Source organism: Ochlerotatus camptorhynchus, unplaced genomic scaffold (genome assembly GCF_037179485.1).
Source record: "Ochlerotatus camptorhynchus isolate MF236.1 unplaced genomic scaffold, CSIRO-AGI_Acam_v1.1 ptg000105l, whole genome shotgun sequence".
Lineage (NCBI taxonomy): Eukaryota > Metazoa > Arthropoda > Insecta > Diptera > Culicidae > Ochlerotatus > Ochlerotatus camptorhynchus.
The window spans coordinates 3,986,218-4,006,843 of NW_027040595.1; the positions used below are offsets into that span (position 1 = coordinate 3,986,218).

General features: G+C 37.9%; 1 protein-coding gene across 1 annotated transcript; it reads right to left on the minus strand.

Annotated features, from left to right (window-relative positions):
* Positions 1-971: 971 nt before the first annotated feature.
* Positions 972-20,121, minus strand: Gdap1. The gene is made up of 3 exons (XM_065219567.1): positions 19,837-20,121; positions 1,871-2,063; positions 972-1,803 (listed from the first exon to the last, which is right to left on the minus strand). The coding sequence occupies exons 1-3, from the start codon at positions 19,924-19,926 to the stop codon at positions 1,139-1,141; spliced, it is 948 nt and encodes a 315-aa protein (XP_065075639.1). The 5' UTR covers positions 19,927-20,121; the 3' UTR covers positions 972-1,138.
* Positions 20,122-20,626: the final 505 nt, after the last annotated feature.

Here is a 20,626-nt window from a genome sequence, read left to right on the forward strand (position 1 = left end):
GTAAGCTTAAAAAACGCCCGGCGGCAATTGAATATAGCGAAAAAAATATTTTAATCGACGATTGCTTGGATACAGATTCAAGGGCAATAAGAACAAGTTTCAATAATAGCTCCTATTGCACATTTTGCCAACAATAATTATTGCAAGTAATATTTTCGATCAGACCAGAACATTCTAAATTCGGCATATTTGAAAGCAGTAGCAGCTCAAGAATAGTATTGACAAGCTACACTAATGAATTCGAGCTCTAGAACACTTTAAGAAGGACAATATTTAAGTTTTATGACCAATTCGTAAATATTATTACGAGTGTCACTTCACGGTGAAAGCGAAGTGAAGTGACCACTTATCACTCACGGTGAAGTTATTTCCATGTAAATCAAATGGGATTCACTTAACCGTGAGTGATAAGTTGTCATTTCACATCGGTAATAAGGACCTGTGTACTTTTGTTTTAGCGCAGGAGCATCTCGACCAAAAACTCTAAAGGGCCACGCACATTAGATCCGTTTGCGTTGCGTTGACGTATATTTGACAGTTAGACAATAGATTTAGCTGTCACTTTGCCGCAACGCGTCCGATCCGGATCTAATGTGCGTGGGCCTTAAGTGTGTATGAATCTGTCATTCTGCATGCTTTCTTTTCATATGGGATATGTTTTGTTTGTGTTTAGGAACTTTTTTGAAAACTCTGAGATGAAAAAAGTTCAAACTTTAACGATTTTGAGCCCATATTTTGCATAGCGTCTGTTTTCGATGCAATGAAAATTTTGCAGGTATATGGTTAGTTTGAAAAATTTTATGGTTTTTTTTCCATACATTTCATTTGTACCCTAATGCAAAAATCGATGAATTCTTCCTGCGATACAACCCGTACTATTACTTTCATACCAAGTGATCTTCTCTTAATTCATCACATACGAAAAAATAACTAGTAAACCAATTTTCACAAGACCAAAAAAAAACGCACTATTTCAAAGATAGATACCGACGATTTAATCAATTTTTTGCCATACAACTAATAACATTTTGGTGATCGGTTATTTTCGAACGGTTAAAGAAAAGAAAAAGATGGTTTATAATAAATCTACCAAAGTTTCTAAAACAGCACGTCTTTGACCCACACAAAAGAAAGCCCCTCATCTCTTGAGCAGTGTCGATCCTATGATCATCGACGAGAAAGAAAAAGCCGCTATGCCCGCCTTGTACGATGACGGTGTGTTCAACCAGATCGTTTTCAGCAGCGACGTTTTCGTCGGCAAAGTATTCTGAAAACTCTCGGTGGCCATAGTTTTGTTGAAATATATCTCCAGCTCCGGTCTTTTGCCGGCCGTCCAAAAACGGTCCTCCAGACCAAGCACGTACAAACGATACAGCAGACAACCGAGGGAAATGTCAACGGACGTGAACTCTCCGCCCGTGATCCATGGGCCCTCGTCATTCGATCTTGCCAGTTCCGATTCGGCATTGTCCAAAACGTCATCCAAAATGTCCAGCAGTTTCAGATAGTACTGTTCGCTGGCAAGCACTTCGCGTTTCCGATCGTGGAAGTCAGCCTTCCGGAGTAGGACTTCACTGAACGCTGGGAACAGCTTGGCATAGTCTCGTAAACGGCCACTAGTTGTTTCGTCACGCTCCAAAATGGTATACCGAACCGGTTGAACAAAGGGGGATTTTGGAGAAACCACCGTGCGCGGATGAAGGAACGATCCCATCGTAATTACGCCTATCGGAAGCTTCTCTAGGGTGTTTTTTAGGTTAACTATCTTCCCGCCTGCTGTCCGCGGTAGTTTCAATGGTTTGTCTGAAAGTATTTAAATTTTATCGATTAAATGCCGTTAGCTAAGCTGATACTATTGTTACCCTATTACCTTTAGGATAATTTTCTTCCAAGTAAGCCAAGATTGGACTGGAACCCGGCACAACAAGAAGGCCTTTCTGCAGCACCGGAAGCTCACCGCGAGGATTCAACTCCAGGAACCACTCGGAGAAGTGTTCATCATTTGCGACGTCTATCTCATACTTTGTGAAGCTGATATGCTTTTCATTCAATGCCCAAAGTACCTACGGGAAATGATTAGAAGTCGATTGATTAGTGATTACTTCGTTTATAGTAGTCAGTATACTTTTGTAAACTTCTCTAGTAAATTCCATACATCCAACTCTCAGTTAAACGATCATAATTTTAGTTAAAAGTTCCTAGAACCATAATGCTCCCTGCGCTTTGGTCAGATAGCGTATAGGGTGTCGTTGTGCCAATTTAGTCATGGCACATTTCGAGTATGAGAGAGTGATTGCAGTTTGCTCAAAAGTGCCTGAGTAAAATACAAGTACTTTCGATGATTACCCTTAGTTTTTACAGTGAAGATATACATCTATATTCTCGTTAATGTATGGGCGTGTTTGCCATACAGAAACATTTTTATTTGATTTTGTGTGGTGGATGGGTTTCGGGCGTGGACGGGCATAGGTTGGTTGGCAAGGTTGAAAAATTGAGAAATTTATCGCTTCAATTTGACTAGCACTTCACTTCGCAACCGATGAACCATTCTGACGGCCCACATTACCGTGCAAGCGCCGTGTGTTGGCAGGGTCCAATATTGGACAGTTTAATGTTTATAAAGTACCATCAGTTAAAACTGTATTTTTAAGCTTTATCTCTATACCACAGACAAACAGACATAACACATTGAATATTTCTCAGTGTAAAACATCGTCGCTCAAAAATTACCGCCATCTGTTGAGTACACTGTGGTGGGTAGTGCGCTGAACAGATAGCGGCAGTGTGTAAACGTCAAACGCAAGGGAATTGACTATGCGCGCCACAGGTGGCGGCACTACCAACTACGATACTTTTCAATTTACCGTTAAATGCTTGTTCGATGAACAACTTGCGAGAGTTATGTCTGTTTGTCTGTGTCTATACATTCTTAGGTGTTTCTTAGAAAATTATCATGTTGGTGTACGCTGATTCAAAGAGTAAATGTAACTAACATTGAGCTGTCCATAGTTGGGCGTTGTTGAACTTGTGGTACTTGCACAACATTTCATGTGAGTACCAAAGTAACCATATAATCACAAAATAACTTTAAATGTAGGTTCAGAGTGAGACAATGTCACTGAGATATAGTTAGTTGGGTATTCAGATGACCTTATTACACACTTAGAATTTTTTACAGAAATCTGCAAAATTTTACCGAAATCTCAACAGCTGAACGTTTGGTAAACAATTTCGCAGATTTCCTGTAATTTTTCACAAATATCTGTGAATATTTCACAGATATCTGTAAATAATTACAGGAAAACTGTAAAATTGTTTACCGAACGTTCAGCTGTTGAGATTTCGGTAAAATTTTACAGAAATCTGTAAAATAATCTTAGTGTGTACTTTAAAAAAATAATCCTGGTTGCATCTCTTTTTCGTTTGCATGTAACACTGTTTGATATTACCACATATTACTAACCGAACCGAGCCTTCATTCCGGGTGGTAAGCGAACCTGAAGAAGATGACCATGAGCCCCTTCTCGGAACGAGTGTTTTGTTAATGGACCTGGTCTACGATTCAAAGTTGGATTCTGTGATGCTAAGTATCACATAAAATAGGCAGCATCATCTTTATCGAAATGTAAGTATTATTGACAATGACTAGATGATATGCAAATGTATATGATAGGTACCTGGATCAACGTTATTTAAACATGCGCATTCAATCGCGACGGCATCTAATTCTGCATTTTAAACCTACCGAACCCCTTTCTTTCTACAATCCCTGATCAACTGGTTCACCATAAGTGTACCCGCAAAAATGTTTTAACCACCATTTTTTTTTTTGGGCATAACACTATTGCGACCAGTAATTTGATCTATTGTAGTAGGGGAAAAGTTGGCTTCGGCAGTACCTTAACCTATTATCGTCAGGGGGGTAAACAACGTCCTTGAGAGCTCAATTTTGGCATGTGGATACATTGTGTTTCAGAGCAACTATTGGCCCAATTTGAGTGCTCTAGCACTTTGTTTACCCCCATGACGATAATAGGTTGAGGTATTGCCGAAGCCAACTTTTCCCCTATATCCCGTGTTCTTAGTTTAGTGCATATCGTATTACTCCATCACTATTGAGAAATGATGAAGTATTCGGTTTTGATACAGTTGTCATTCTTGCCTTCATCACAAGGAATCGATTCTAATAGAAAGGTCCCGCTATTTATACCCTTCGGAGTTGGAACACCCTCCAAAGGCGCGCCCCTTTGTCAGTCAAAATTGGATTCCTTAACAACAAAAACAAGCTATGACACCGATCATGAGCATGCATCAGAACCCTAGTAATAACCATTTCAAACTAGGGAACAACGATTAGAAGATTTGGAATCACATAGGTGAAGATTACTAACTAATTTTTTCAATGTTTCAAGATCACCCTCGGTCCAGGCAACCCGAGGACTTATCACTATCAACAGGGCATAAAAAGTAGCAAGGACTAAGATGTGTTCCTTTGATTACTGAAAAATCCTGTTCCCCTAGTTTGAAGAAGTCAGCGAGCATTTCTCACTTCATTTTCTTCGTTACACTAGTTTACAAAACAACATAAAAAGTGTGAACTTTAGTGGTTGACCAACGTTTCTAATGCAAAATCCTACGCTGAATTCAATGCCGTGGTCAGAAAAAATTAAAGTAGAGCCATTTTTGAGATACACAAAAAATTTGATTTTTTGAATTTTGGACAAAAGTACGATTACTAAAATGTCAATATCTTTGGAACTAGTTCACCAATTTTAAATCTTTTTTTTATGAAAATGAAGCTAAATAAATTTGCTATCGTTCACTAGAATATTATGTCTTAATTAAAAATTTAATTTTGAAGTCATTTAAAAATTTACAGCATTTTTTTTTATTTTTCCTGCGAATTTTCCATAAAAATCTTGTTTTAATCAACATTTTTAATGGGATAAAAAGATTCAAAAAATCATTCCATAATGTATTCTTAAAGTCCATTAAAAACTGGAGAAAATGAGCCTTTAATGGATGAAATCGGTTGGAAATTGTCGAAGTTATGAAATTTTTTGTAAAATCATGGAAATTGAATGTTCCAAGATTGGCCGTTGTCCCGCTTCTAGGTTCATGCACCACTTCCAGTAAGCCTTTCTGCGGACGTGTACGCATACGGTGCATTTCACTAACACTACCAGCTGTCACGCAAAATTAAATGGGATATTTTCAACAATATAATTTACGCTAGTGTTTGTGAGACCGCTCGGCGAGAACCTAACGCAACCAACTCAATTTGACAGCTTTCTTTCTTTAACATTGCTTAACGATGTATACGACAAAACGTGAATTCAAGTGTAAAAATGATCCTCAAAAGTTTTGTTACGCGTGTGGCAACTATATATTTACAAAATCGGTCAATTTCACTGCTTCGTTGCAAACTGCATACAGGCTTTATTTTAAAATTGATCCTGGAGACTTTGACGAACCGTGGATTCCAAAAGTATTATGTAGTTCGTGCAAAACGTGCTTGGCTAGGTGGATGTCAGGCGCAAGGTAAATTGATTTTTTGAATAACTTTCATATAAACAATTTATGTACAGCATGGTAGTGCTTTGTTCTTTCCTGATCGACATTATCTTACTTCATCTATTTTTGATAAGTGTTAATGTCTTACTTACTAACTCACTTATTTGTTATCTGGCAGTCGCTATTTGTCCTTTGACATGCCCACCATATGGCGTCGACCGTTTTGTCATGCAACGGATTGTTATTTCTGCTTGACAAAAGTTAAGCAACAAGGACGTCACAAAACAGTTGAGTATCCACAAGTGGCTTCTATGACAAAACCTGTTCCACATTCAAGTTCGGTCCCGTATCCTGTTTATCCAAAGCGGAAACGCGCGCCCTCTCTTGAATCGACCGTTACAAAAAGTGAGGAGGAATTCAAGGAGGAATGCGAGGAAGACTTCGAGGTGGAATTGGAAAGAAACCCAAAACTGTTTACACAATCCGAATTTAATGATTTGGTGCGAGATCTCGACTTATCGAAGGAGAAATCCGAATTGCTGGAATCACGCTTGAAAGAACACTACATGCTGAGCAAGGAGGTCAAAATTTCTTGTCACAGGAATCGTCACAAGAAATTTGACAAATATTATTCTACAAAGGACAAGGCATGTTTTTGCCATGACGTAAACGGCTTGTTTGAAGAGTTTGGTGAGCCATATGATCCAGCTGAATGGCGTTTATTCATCGATAGCAGCAAGTTGAGCTTGAAAGCCGTTTTACTGCATCAAGGGAATGAGAAACCTTCTATTCCATTAGCTCATGCCGTTAATATGAAGGAAACGTATGAATCAATGGCTCTATTGCTCAATTTGATAAATTACAATCAACACAATTGGAAAATTTGTTTCGATCTTAAAGTGGTTGCCATGTTGACTGGATTGCAACAGGGATACACAAAATATATGTGTTTTTTGTGTAAATAGGACAGTCGAGCTCGTAAGGAACACTACGTCCGAAAAGATTGGCCAAAACGGGATAATTTCACAATTGGTAAAGACAACGTTAAAAATGATCCTCTTGTGGTAAAAGAACGCATAATACTTCCACCACTACATATAAAACTTGGGCTATTCAAAAATTTCGTCAAAGCGTTGCAAAAAGAAGGGCCGGCATTCCAGTACTTGAAATCAGTATTTCCAAATTTATCTGACGCAAAGATAAAGGAAGGTGTATTTGTTGGCCCACAGATCAAAAAACTGCTCAATGATTCCGCATTCAATACAGTTTTGACACCAGATGAGGAAGAAGCGTGGAAATCGTTCCAGCGTGTTGTCACAACCTTTTTAGGAAATTTCAGAAGCCCAGATTATGAGGAAGCCGTCGATGAATTGCTCAAAAATTATGAGAAAATAGGTATAAATCAAAAATATTGTGTTTGTTACATATAATTAATTTCAAATCCTTTTATTTCACTGAACACAGGTGTGAATATATCTTTGAAGATACATTTCCTACATTCTCACATGGATTTTTTCCCGGAAAATCTTGGTGACGAGAGTGATGAGCACGGCGAACGTTTTCACCAACAAATGAAGATGATGAAACGTCGTTACCAAGGGTTTTGGGATGAAGCAATGATGGGTGACTATTGTTGGTTTCTGATTCGAAAAACAAGTTCAAAACATCGAAGACAAAGTCATTCGATTCTCAATCATTTTTAATAAAACCTAAATAAATTTCTTTTGTATCAACTCGGTTTTAAATCCTGATATGCCTTAATCAAATTGATATGTAGAGAAAAGAATCTCCCATGAAAACTTTACATGCGATTTGGATGCTTACAACGACACCTAGAAAAGGAACTCTAAAGCTGTTGTATTTCAGCAACATTTTTAAGTGTTTTACAAAAATGCTCATAACTTCGACAATTTCCAACCGATTTCATCCATTAAAGGCTCATTTTCTCCGGTTTTGAATGGACTTTAAGAATAAATTGTGGAATGATTTTTTGAATCTTTTAATCCCATTAAAAATGTTGATTAAAACAAGATTTTTGTGGAAAATTATCAGGAAAAATAAAAAAAATGCTGTAAATTTTTAAATGACTTCAAAGTTAAATTTTTAATTAAGACATAATATTCTAGTAAACGATAGCAAATTTATTTAGCTTAATTTTCATAAAAAAAAGATTTAAAATTGGTGCACTAGTTCCAAAGATATTGACATTTTAGTAAGAAAAAAAAATACCCAAAAGTATGTTCTTTTCACTCATCTCGGCACTATAGTGCAGGAATCCAAAAGTAGGTAAAGCGGGTCAAAGTAATTTTCATTTACTTGTGTGCAATTCGTATGGAATTTTCCACTAGCTTTCTACCCAAAAGTAAGTTAGCTGTACCCAAAAGTAGGTAAACACGAGGGGGGCGACTCTATCTACGATGAAGGAAAAATTGTTTTTTGCTGTGGTTAGCTGCGTGCACGCTGAGTAGATAGTAAGAAGATTTATGACGATTCTGAAGATTTCTTGCAAAAAGATGATGCACGATGCAAGTAGATGCGAGAAATTAAAGAAGATTTTTCGAAGATTGATTAGCTAGTGTGAGATTTGTTGAGCACCTAGAATTGAGATTTAGATGTGTCGTCCCCCTCGGGTAAACATGATTATACTCAACGTGAGTTCCCACACTTTACTACCCCTGTTGGGTGGTTTTGCTCCTCCGTTTTTGACAACATTAGAACTATTAGAAGGAGAAAATGAGACAAACTAGTAAAAAGTAGGTAAAAGTGAACTGACCATTGGGTACTTTTTTCTTACCGTGTACACTATGTTTGATTTGATTCGCTATATGAAAGTTTGACAGATAAAATGAGAAGATCGTGGATTTTCCTATGATTCGAGGGGTGCATCGATTAGCTTGGGACCGCAAACAAGTTGAGCACGTTTCTTCGGGATCTTCTGATCTTAGAGTTACCTCTATGGTATCATATAAACTTGTAGTGTTACTAGGGATATTTTATTATATGTAGCTTAGGGTGGGTCTACTTGACTATCCCCTGCTCCCCAATGCTCTTTCGATCTATATTGAGGTCCCCAACAACTGTGTCCAATTTAAACAAATAAGGTTACGATCTGGATTTGCGATCGTGGGAAACGGAACGAAACTATTCATTTGCTTATAAAAAATTCAAACGTTGCTCAACTTTTATCAAACCAGGGACTTGGATAGAGAAAAGAATTGGAGAAACCATACAGAACAACTTTGTCGAAGATCGCAAATTGATCCAACAAATTCGTTCAAATTTGGCACTGTCGATGGGGATCTCAAAACAAATTGGAAATAACAGTGGTTTTCTGGGAATGTAAATTGTAAAATCCAGTGGATTCTGCATTTGGTTACGTTTTTGTGAAGTGTAATTTATCCGCTTGCCACAGCAAAAAAATAAATGCACTTAAATCGTATCAAAAATATGGTGTAATATTACTTGCCAAAGAGGACAAAATTATCATTAATACAGTGCATGAACTGACATTTCGCTGCTTTTACCATAGAGGTAACTCTAAGACCAGCAGGTTCCAAAGAAACGTGCTCAACTTTTTGGTTCAGCTTTAGTACTATCTTCGGTCCCAAGCTATGCACCCCTCGAAACATAGGAAAATCCACGAACCCCTCATTTTATCTGTCAAACTTTCATAGCGAATGAAAACAAACATTGTGTAGTACTAGAATTTATACTAGAATGGGGTACGTTAATCGATTTGCTTGGGACCAATAGGCTAGTCAAGTAGTGAGTCAATTTAAAATCAATAGTTTCGTATTGATTGTTGTGCATCCTCTTGGATGTAATATTTTTTTGTGTAGTTCGATCATGCTTGAAAAAGATGAGAAATTACCAAAGTATGAGCTGACTAATATATTTGATTCAATCATGTGTGACAGATATCAAGTGTGAGAAAATGTGAGCTAAGTAGATCTTGTTCGTGCGTATAATTTACGATGGGCGCGAGGTGATAAGATTTTTCATTGCCACAAGAGGCACATGATGACAGTCACTCTAGCTGCGAGATATTTTTCTTGAGGTTCAAGACTACTGGAAGTATTTTTCAAACTGTAAAGAGAATTTTTGTTTCGTAAAAGAAGAGCTAGAAAAACTGCTACTTAATACCATAGAGGTAATTCTAAGACCAGAAGGTCCCGAACATACGTGCTCAACTTTTTGGCTCAGCTCTGGTACTATCTTCGGTCCCAAGCTAATCGAATTAATTCGATTAATTCGAAAAATCGTTAGTTTCCACCGGTTGGTATAACGGAACATGCATAAAGGGTGTACCGTTTAAAATCCGCGCACACTCAAATTGCTCCAACTTTTGATCCGTTGGGTAAAATTAATTGAAATTTTGCGTAGACATAGTTTAATATGTATTGTTTACACTGTGTTAGTTGATTTTATCAGGTGCGCAAAAGTTTTCAAAATGGCGACGAAAGAACAATGCGTGCTCGAAAAAGTTTTGCACGAGCACTTTGAGAATTAGGATCTGTCGCATCGTGCCATCAGAAAAAAAAGGTTGGGAATCGCGAATTCCACGGTGTCTGGTATCATAAAACGGTTTGACGAACGTCTGACTGTTGATCGGAAGAAAAGATCCGGAAAAAAATCCGTCAGGTCAACGAAAACGATCACAAACGCGTGGTTGGGGCCTTTCAACGGAAAACCGAACGCATCAGTTCGAGATGTGGCTAAAATTTTGCATGTGAGCAAGATTTTCGTACAGAATACCAAAACTCGAGCTGGACTACGTACGTTTAAGGTTCAGAAGTCCCCAAACCGTGGCGAGAAACAAAAAAAATGGATGACGAGACATATGTGAAGGCGGACTTCAACCAGATTCCAGGAAACCTGTATGTGACTACCAAGGATAAGTGTGATGTTCTCGAGAACCTCCGGACACAGCAGATGTCGAAGTTTGCCAAGAAGTTCTTAATTTGGCAAGCGATTTGTACTTGTGGAAAGCGGAGTACACCTTTCGTTACCGCAAGTACCATGAATGGACAGGTGGACGGCTACCTCTCCTGAAGGCTTACGACGGTCCGACGATCTTCTGGCCGGATTTGGCATCATGCCACTACACCAAGGACGTGCTAGAGTGGTATACGGCGAATGATGTCGATTTCGTGCCGAAAGTTCTTAACCCCCCAAACCCTCCGGAACTGCACCCAATAGAAAAATATTGGGCCATTATGAAGGATCACCCTCTAAAGTAGGTAAGAATGTAGATAAAATGAAGAAAGCATGGGTTAATATTAGTGGCGTCCCGTAACCTCACTTTTTACCTGTGCACCAACTTTTAAAATAAGATTTAATGCCATATTCTTACTCGAATCGGTTGAAAAATACACTTAATCTTCTAGTTTACTCGATATCTATCCATTGCAAGCAATATTTTGATAATTGTTTATGTTTTGAGAGTTGTTGCACAGGTAGATTGAGGTTAAGGAAACGCCACTGGTCAATATACAAAAACTGTCGATTCTGAGGTTGTGCAGAACCTTACCAAAGAAGAATACTAAGATGAAACCGTCGGAAGAAAAACTTTGTATTTTAGTGTCCTCTTTCACGGTCCCTTTCATCCAATGAATACCCCCCGTATGCAAGGTGATTTTATGGTTTTTCTGTCCCCTCGGTAGAGATGAAATTTTGCGCTCTTTTTTTATCAAAACAATCACACCATTTTGTCTCATTTTGTAATTACTCGATTAACAACTAATCGATTATTTTTTGTTCGCTGTACTGTTATTTTTCCACCAATGAGAGTGCAGCACATGTTTGAAACAATGGGTGATGATCCTATGGAGAAGTTAATGCTTATATCGGCATGATATAACCACCGACAAACCGACATGAATGACCATAGCAAAAACAATAAAATTTCTGAACAAAGCACGCTAATGACATCTGGCTCCGGGTTCTCGAGAAATATTTAGCTAAGCCATGAGCCCGCATGTAAAAGTTATGAATTGGTTCGTGTCTGATCTATTCTGGACAAATTATTTTTATCTAGACCTACAAATCCTATGGTTTTGACAGTTCGGATCACTGCACATTTAATACCCCGTTCACATTACAGCGTATATCACGTGATATACGCTGTCTTGCAATGAGCACTCATACATCTAGTTTTCACTGGAAATCCTATGTATGAGTGCTCATTGCAAGACAGCCTATATTACGTGATATAGGCTGTAATGTAAACGGGGTATAAATCAACCGTTTACGATTTTCAGGCATAAGTCAGAATTAAGTGTCATGTCGGTTTGTCGGTGATGTAACGATATAACCGATTACAAATATTTTACTTTTCGGTTCGTTAATCGATTAATCGATTATTCGAATGAAAATCGGCCATCACTACACTCAAAATAATTGTCACGTCAAAGTTACGTGAAAAATCACGTAGATCTAAAAAAGTATTGTTTGTGGTGAGGTTACCTGACACAAGTAGAATTTAGTTGTTAGCATCTGATTTTTATCTGAAACACATTTCTCATCCATCTTATTAACCGATAACATTTACGTGAAAATCACGTACGTTGGGAACATCATCCTGCCGATACTGACAGTTCTATTTTCACGTACTTTCTACGTGTTTCACACGTATGAAAAAATAATCAACATGGCCACCGTACAAAACGCACTGCAAGAGCTATTAAGTGATTTAGAGATCTCCGGTCATTTGTTGCAGATTTTGGATGGTACACTACTTCTTCCGTGTCAAAAATAGTTTTAATACAGATAATTCTAAACCACTGTGAAATAGTCAATAAGTATTCATTGTCATTATAATAATAAACATTGGAAAAATTAACGGCTTTTTTAATCCTGATTCTGCTCAGTTCAATAATTGCGTAAAATTCATATATCATTTAATGCTTGAATTAATTGCTATGTAAAAATCAATACAATTATAACAACATTTACTTTACTTTAAATCACTGCAATTCTTATAAAGAAAACAAAATTCATCAAAAATGTTATTACTTTTGATTAGATTTTAACATAAATTGTATCACAATTACATTGAAAATTTACTGAAAGATTTCGTAGATAATACTAAAAAATAACGTAATATTTACGTGAAACTCCAGTGAAAAGGGTGGGAATGGATACGTTCTTCGCTACATGAAAATCACGTAAGTGTTACGTGAAAAGTGCGATGGAAAAAATCCACATATGTTTTCACGTAGCTTTGACGTGACAATTATTTTGAGTGTAGATGAATGCGAAACGTCATTTCAAATATAAGGACCGTACATAAATAATGATACAATTTGAAAGGGACCGGTGCTAATCATAAATTACGTCCCCACGGTAACTGAAAAAACACGAGTGCTGACCGGTTGACCCTACGGCTGAGGTCAAGGTTCGCGCATTCGGATATAAAGGCGAAATAAATTAAATGAACGATGCCAAAAACTAACTTTAATTGTTTCTTTTTACTCCCTGAAAATTTGGTGATAACCGGATAAAAACTCGAATTTTGGGAAAGAATTTTATGTGTGCGGATTTTAAACGGTACACCCTTTAAATGACGTAGAATTCAAGGGGCGTGACCGGCCATGTGTGAGTAGACTGGCCATTTACTGCCCATAAAAGCATAATTGTCCCATCTTTGCTTGATTTCCTATTCATATGGGACAGTTATGCTTTTATAGGCAGGTTATATAAGGGAATTTTTTTATATTTTTTTTCAACGAGCCAACCCCTAGATTTGTACCATTAGACGAGAAAACCACTCTCTGAAGAGTTGGTTGGAAATGCTAACATGAAGCTTTAGTGTGATGATTTATTAGCTATAGAATGATCTTTAGAAGAGGGTAGGTGGATAGTTCCGTTAGAGTACGGCAGTATGAAAATTGAATAGAAGTTGAAAATGAGCGAAGGGCCATTAAAGCGACAGTTTTCAAGATAGACGCACATTTTTGCCTGTGGACTTGGAGACATACTTCAAGTCCCCGCGTACATCGTACGGGCTAGGCAAAAATGTGCGTCATCTTGAAAACTGTCGCTTTAATGGCCCTTCGCTCATTTTCAACTTCTATTCAATTTTCATACTACCGTACTCTAACGGAACTATCCACCTACATTCTTCTAAAGATCATTCTCTAGCTAATAAATCATCACACTAAAGCTTCATGTTAGCATTTCCAACCAACTCTGAAAATCGTTAACTTCGCGTATGAAGTAACATAAAAAACACTTTGAACACTCTCTGAAAATTTCAGCTCATTCGGATGTAACACGAGCTGGCACTTTTGCAGGGAACCAAATTTTGTTCATTTAAGTTAAAAATATATATGGTGAGAGAGAGAAGGATTAGTATTTTCCATTTAATTCCACTACTTTATTTGCTTATCCTTGACAGATACGCGTATTTCGTCTACAATGTGCAGACTTCTTCAGTGTCTTGTACTAATACTCGACTCAGTCGAGTATTAGTACAAGACACTGAAGAAGTCTGCACATTGTAGACGAAATACGCGTATCTGTCAAGGATAAGCAAATAAAGTAGTGGAATTAAATGGAAAATACTAATCCTTCTCTCTCTCACCATACAGGTATTCCACTAAGACGCCCACATTCATCAGGATTTAAAAATATATATGTTTATTAAATAAAAATATAAATAGTTCAAAGTAAATTAAAAACATGTTGTCAACAAAAATATGTATGTTTAAATTAAATTCAAAAGCATGTTTATTTCAACAATACATAATCTGGGTAATCAATTTTTAGCGTATCCTTTTTTTGCTTCTTTCGGCAAACTTAACCGAAAATGGCCTGCAAGCGGCGAAACCGAAGTAGAGGGTCCGGAAACCCACGCAAGCAAGTGTTCCAAGCCCGACAAAACCGGTGGAACCTTACAATATTAACGTCAATCCGTCGTTTCTGATGCCGATCCCCATATCATCCTCACCCCCCACCCGACGTCGAAGGAAAAACAGATCATCCCCGAACACCAAACTTAGAAAGAGGCCTGACCAGCGTCAGAAACGACAAAACGACGCTAATATCACAAAGTTTCACCGGTTTTACTAAACTGGATCGGATCGAACACCCACACCGACAACTCCCCGGATCCAAACATCCACAGACTTTCCATAATCGCAGGAATTTAGATGCCCTGTCTGCAGATTTCCATTTATTTGCTATCCATTTTATTTTGTTTTATTCCGCATTTAAATGCTAAAATAAATTCAAATATGTTTGTTTATTTTAAACATGAAAAGCATGTTCAAAATAAACTTATTTATTTTTGATCGGATATAGTATTCAAATAAATCAAAAATATTCAATATTTTTAAAACAAACGTAACATTATTTTTGTTTTAAACATTATTATCAATGGATTTAAACATAGAATACGTTTGAAATCAACCTAGTTTAGGCACAAACGAAGTGACAGACGACTAACTGGCGAAGAAATCAATTTAAATAATGTGGTTCACTGTAATAGAATTTTCTTGGAAGCTTGTGCCATCATCCACCAGATGGGTTAGTTTTTTTGTTTTGATTTGAACAAAGTTGATTTTGTGTACAATGATTCTTTGACAGTGTGCAAAGAGTGCGTATCATTTTGTCATTTTTTTATGCATTTCAGTTTTGAATAGAGTGAAAGAGATAGAACCAAAACATTCTAATACATTTGGTGAAAATGCTAGTACAATCCAGTAGTAGTGTTGCCATGTGGTACAATCCAGTAGTAGTGGTGTTGCCATGTGGTACACTGAAAAATTGAAATAGCAGGTTAGTCACCAAAGTTTTCGAGCCGCTCCGTCTGTCACTTCGTTTGTGGTTTAGGTTTGTGGCCAGAACAAACTGAGTTTACGTTTAAATTTACCTGAAATATTTTTGTTTCGACGGTAAATTTTTCTGCGTGTGATTTCAAATTTATGTGGCGATATTTGTTGAAATGTATAGAGAAATAATATTCCTTCATTCTTTCGTACTTAGAACTGGTTCAGAAAACTCGATCAAGCTTAGAATTTCAGCACACGTAGCTTAAACCATAGAGGTAACTCTAAGACCAGAAAGTCCCGAAGAAACGAGCTCAACTTTTTGGCTCAGCTCTGGTACTATCTTCGGTCCCAAGCTAATGGATTCACCCCTCGAAACATAGGAAAAACCAATAGCCCCTCATTTTATCTGTCAAACTTACATAGCGAATCAAAACAAACATTGCGTAGTACTAGAATTTCGACTAGAATAGGGTACGTTAATCGTTTGCTTGGAACCAATAGGCTACTCAAGTAGTGAGCCAATTTAAAATCGTTAGTTTCGTATTGATTATTGATTCAAGTTAGTATTATGGGGATATTAAATTATTATGTGCATTCTGCTCGTAGATTGCAACAAAATACAGGCAGATTATGCGACGTATCAACTAAATTACCACTAAAAATAAACGTTCATACCCAACAAACAATTTGAGCTGAATAAGCTATTTTTTTAGCTTAAGAAGCATATTTTTGCCTGAATAGGCTGTTACCATAGAGGTAACTCTAAGACCACTGGGTCCCGAAGAAAATCATTATTATTTTTGGCTCACTCAGTACCAGAACAACGGTCCCAAGCAGTCCCAAGCTATTTCACTCACCCCTGCATGTTCTGCATGAATCCACACACCCCTGATGTTATCTGTCAAACTTTCATAGCGAATCAAAACAAACATAGTGTAGTAATAGAATTTCAACTAGAATAGGGTACGTTAATCGTTTGCTTGGGACCAATAGGCTATTAAAGTGGTGAGCCAATTTAAAATCGTTAGTTTCGTATTGATTGTTGCTGTTACTCAGCTTGCAATGTTTGTTGGGTATTTTCCACCGGCCAACATCCAGGCTCGTGTCTTTTGGTGCGATAACCGAGGGGGACGACTCTATCTACGATGCAGAAAAGATTGTGTTTTGCTGTGGCTAGCTGCACGTGCGCTGAGTAGATAGAAGGAAGATTTATGTCGATTTTGAATATTTCATGCAAAAAGATGAAGCACGATGCAAGTAGATGCGAGAAATTAAAGATGATTTTTCGAAGATTGATTGCTAGTGTGAGATTCGCCCCCCTCGGCGATAACCACGAATATTTCAGCTCTTTTTGACGTTACACGGGCTGACGCTTTTGGTTTAATGTCCATATAGGAGATTGGTTGAAATTTTCATAAAGCTCGATTCAAAGTAAATCTGGATGCACGGTTTAATACACCACCGCGCCCCTGGTGGTTGGAACAAAAAACGTTTGACAGGCATTTGTTGATGTTTCATTAACGAAGGAATTGGTGAAAAGTTTTTCTCGATTGATCGACGCATCCCGGAATTACCGATCATGGAACATGAGAAAAAGAAAATTAATTGTGCACAAACATCTAGAGAACCCTTCGTGGTCTGCCTCAAAAATAGCAAAAGTGTTAAAATTCCCAAAGTCAACGGTGAGTCTTGTAATCAAACGATACTCGATACAAGGATACTCTGAGTGTGGATAGAGCACAGCGCATCTATCATAAAAGTGGCACTAGGACAAAGAGCTGAGGAGTTAGGTGTTGAGGTACGTGAAAAGCAACCCAGGTGTCTCCATACGTGATTTAGCAAAGAAGTACGATTCCAACTTTTCCACCGTCCGTAACATCCTTTCAAGAGAAGGATATAAGTCTTTTTGTGCCAGTAAACATCCGAATCGCTCCCTGAAACAAAATTTAGTAGCCAAAAAGCGAGCACGATTACTATACGAACGAGTTTTGACGAAATTTGATGGCTGTATTTTAATGGATGACGAAACATATGTCAAAATGGATTATACACAAATCCCCGGACTAAAATTTTACATGGCAACTGGTCGTGGGGATGTCCCTTCCAGGTATACATTTGTTTTTACTGATAAGTTTGCTCGGAAACTAATGATTTGGCAAGGAATCTGCAGTTGTGGCCTTAAAACCAAGGTTTTCATCACATCTCACAGAATGACGTCGAAGGTTTACATTAAAGAGTGTCTGAAAAAGCGGATTTTACCCTTCATTCGATAACATAAAACCAACGTTATGTTTTGGCCGGATCTAGCCAGCTGCCACTACTCTAAAGAGGTACTAGAATGGTATGCTGTAAACAATGTTTATTTCGTCGCCAAAGAGATTAATTCTCCGAATTGCCCTGAGTTCAGACCGTTCGAAAAATATTGAGCAATTGTCAAGCGAAAACTTCGAGGATGCGGTAAAGAAGTGATAAATGCACAACAAATGCGTTTAAAGTGGAATTATTTCGCCGGTACAGTGTCACCAGCGACTGTGCACATCATGATGGCATCGATCACAAGTAAAATGCAACAGTTCGTTCGAAACGGTGAAATGTAATAACTTGTTATGTATCGTTAGAAAGCTGAATAAACACCCTTTTGTTTGACGTTTTGATCAACCGTGTATGTTATTTAATAATTGCGTTATGATCACTTGAATGCGTCCAAATTTACTTTGAATCGGGCTTTATACAAAATGCTCATTTACATTGAAATGTGAATATCTCAATAAAACTAACTGGATTTATGCTACAATCTTCAGCAAAGTTGTTACTCATTTATTGAAATACATGTTTTGAAAATCTAAATCAAATCTAGAATAAAGAAACTTTTTTATGATCGATAGAGTATAGGCATAGAGGTAACTCTAAGACTAGTAGGTCCCGAAGAAACGTGCTCAACTTTTTGGCTCAGCTCTGGTACTCTCGTCGGTCCCAAGCTATTCGGTTCACCCCTCGAAACATAGAATTATCCACTAACCCCTCATTTTATCTGTCAAACTTTCATAGCGAATCAAAACAAACATAGTGTAGTGCTAGAATTTTGACAAGAATGGGGTACGTAATCGATTTGCTTGGGACCAAGGCTAGTCAGGCTAGTCAAGTAGTGAGCCAATTTAAAATCGTTAGTTTCGTATTGATTGTTGGTATAGGAGTGTAATTTTTCATGTATTTTATCCAAATTCCCCATACAAAATTCAAACTAAAAGCGCCAGCTCGTGTTACATCAGAATGAGCTGAAATTTTCAGAGAGTGGCTTTCTCATCTTATGGTACAAATCTAGGGGTTGGCCCGTGGAAAATTAGAACTTTTATTTTTGTGGGGCAGGCTAATGTGTAGCCAAAAATACATCCCATCCAACCAGGAAGAAATGTAAGATTGTATTACTTTTTTAAAAATTTTTAGAATTTATGTATGCTAGCATTTTGAACCAAATTTGTCTCCATTAATACACTGGGGCTAAATAATCATCTTGTGAAGGTTCTGTACGAAAACATTAGGTTTGATCCCCTACTTGCTTATTTGCTTTTGCTGTAAGTTGCTTTTTTTTTTCCTTTGGTTTGTTTTTTTCCGTCGATCTTGTTTTCCGTGCTGAGCACCAATGCTACCGACGTGCCAGGAAGGCAGCTCCCACACTTGGACCCTACACCTATCGACCCATCAACGCATGAACCGGGGACCAACGGCTTTACTTCCCATCCGAAGGAAGGCGTGATCAGAGATGTTATGCCTCAGAACATACCGGCGGCGCCGACTGGGATTGAACCCAGGCCTGCTGGGGTGAGAGGTAATCACGCTTACCACTACACCACCGGCGCCGTTTCTGTAAGTTGCTGTAAGACAATAATACATGAATCACCGATTTCCGCGGTGGGTTGTGCCGTGTACCCACCGCCATTTCTCAACAGTCTTTCAACCAATTGAGCTGACTTTTCATCAAGTTCGAGGTTGGCCCTAATCACATACAAAAATCGCCATGGGTACACGCACCACCTACCGCAGAAATCGTAGATTCCTGTATTATTTTTTCCAGCTACTTACAACAAAAGCAAAAAAAAACAAGTACGGGAACAAACCAATTGAATATGGAAAAACTTTGCTTGTACGCAACAGTTCGTTGTAATTTGTTTTGCACGCAAAATTATCATTACGCTTGAAATTACTATCTTTTATTTGACAGAACGCAATTCAATCCTGTTTCGAATTTATCACTTAGATGTGAATTACCCTAATGTTGATGATCAAGGTCACACACAACTCGTTCAAATGTTTCCTAAGTACCTAGGTTCGTTCTAACCAACGAGTGGAAAACACCATTTCCACACCGAATCACTTTGTTCCATTTCAAACATGGCCACCCGTGTTGACTTGACTCCCACACACGACTCAACCATTGCCGGTTGCAGTTTGTTTGGATTAGTAATTACATCAGATTTTATCGCTATACAACACTGGGAGTGACCTCGTGACCATATATGACTCAGATACCGCGGGACCTAGGAAGACTTACCTTTTGGCAATAATAGCTATACTGATTGCTGTATAGTACCAACGAATCGTCGCTAACGATTTCCGGTCGTTTCAATTTTGGATCTTCCATAGCTTGAAAGGTTATTCGAATGTGGGAAATCAATTTGAAATGTCTAGTTGAATGTAAATCCTTCGTTGGTTGTAAGTGTATCTACAATTTTCCACGAAAACGACACACGACCATAACCGACGATCACATGTTATCACTAATAATTATCATGCTCAACTGATCGCGCGGCTCGCTTCTATACGCTTATACCTACGGTGAGACTGAGATTCAAATCATAACTAACGACCGAGCGGTGATTGTCGCGAGATATTGTTCTCTGTGTGATATGAAATGTGATGGCCTATATGGAAAAGTTATAACTTGATAGCAGTATGTGTGGTTCCTCCAACCAAGATGACTGTGTTTCGATGTGGAGCGGGTCCAGTCAGGTCCAGAATTTTGAATTGGGTTGAGATTATTGTAGACCATTTGTATTGTATCTAATGTTTATTGCATCTTCATATTACTTTTTATTTGGTGTTAAGTCAGACCGAACAGAGTGTTTTTTTTTTGATTTTGAGAAAACGAATTTAAAGTTAACCACTAGCATTGGGACAACCCGTTTGGCAGTTTTCCCTTGCTATTTGTAACATATACCGTTCATGGTTCGATTCCGAACTGCTACATCTTATTATTTTCTTTATAAACTATATATTAAGCTAACTCAATGGCAATAAGGGAAATCAATGGAATTCATACCGATTTATTGTGACTAAATGTC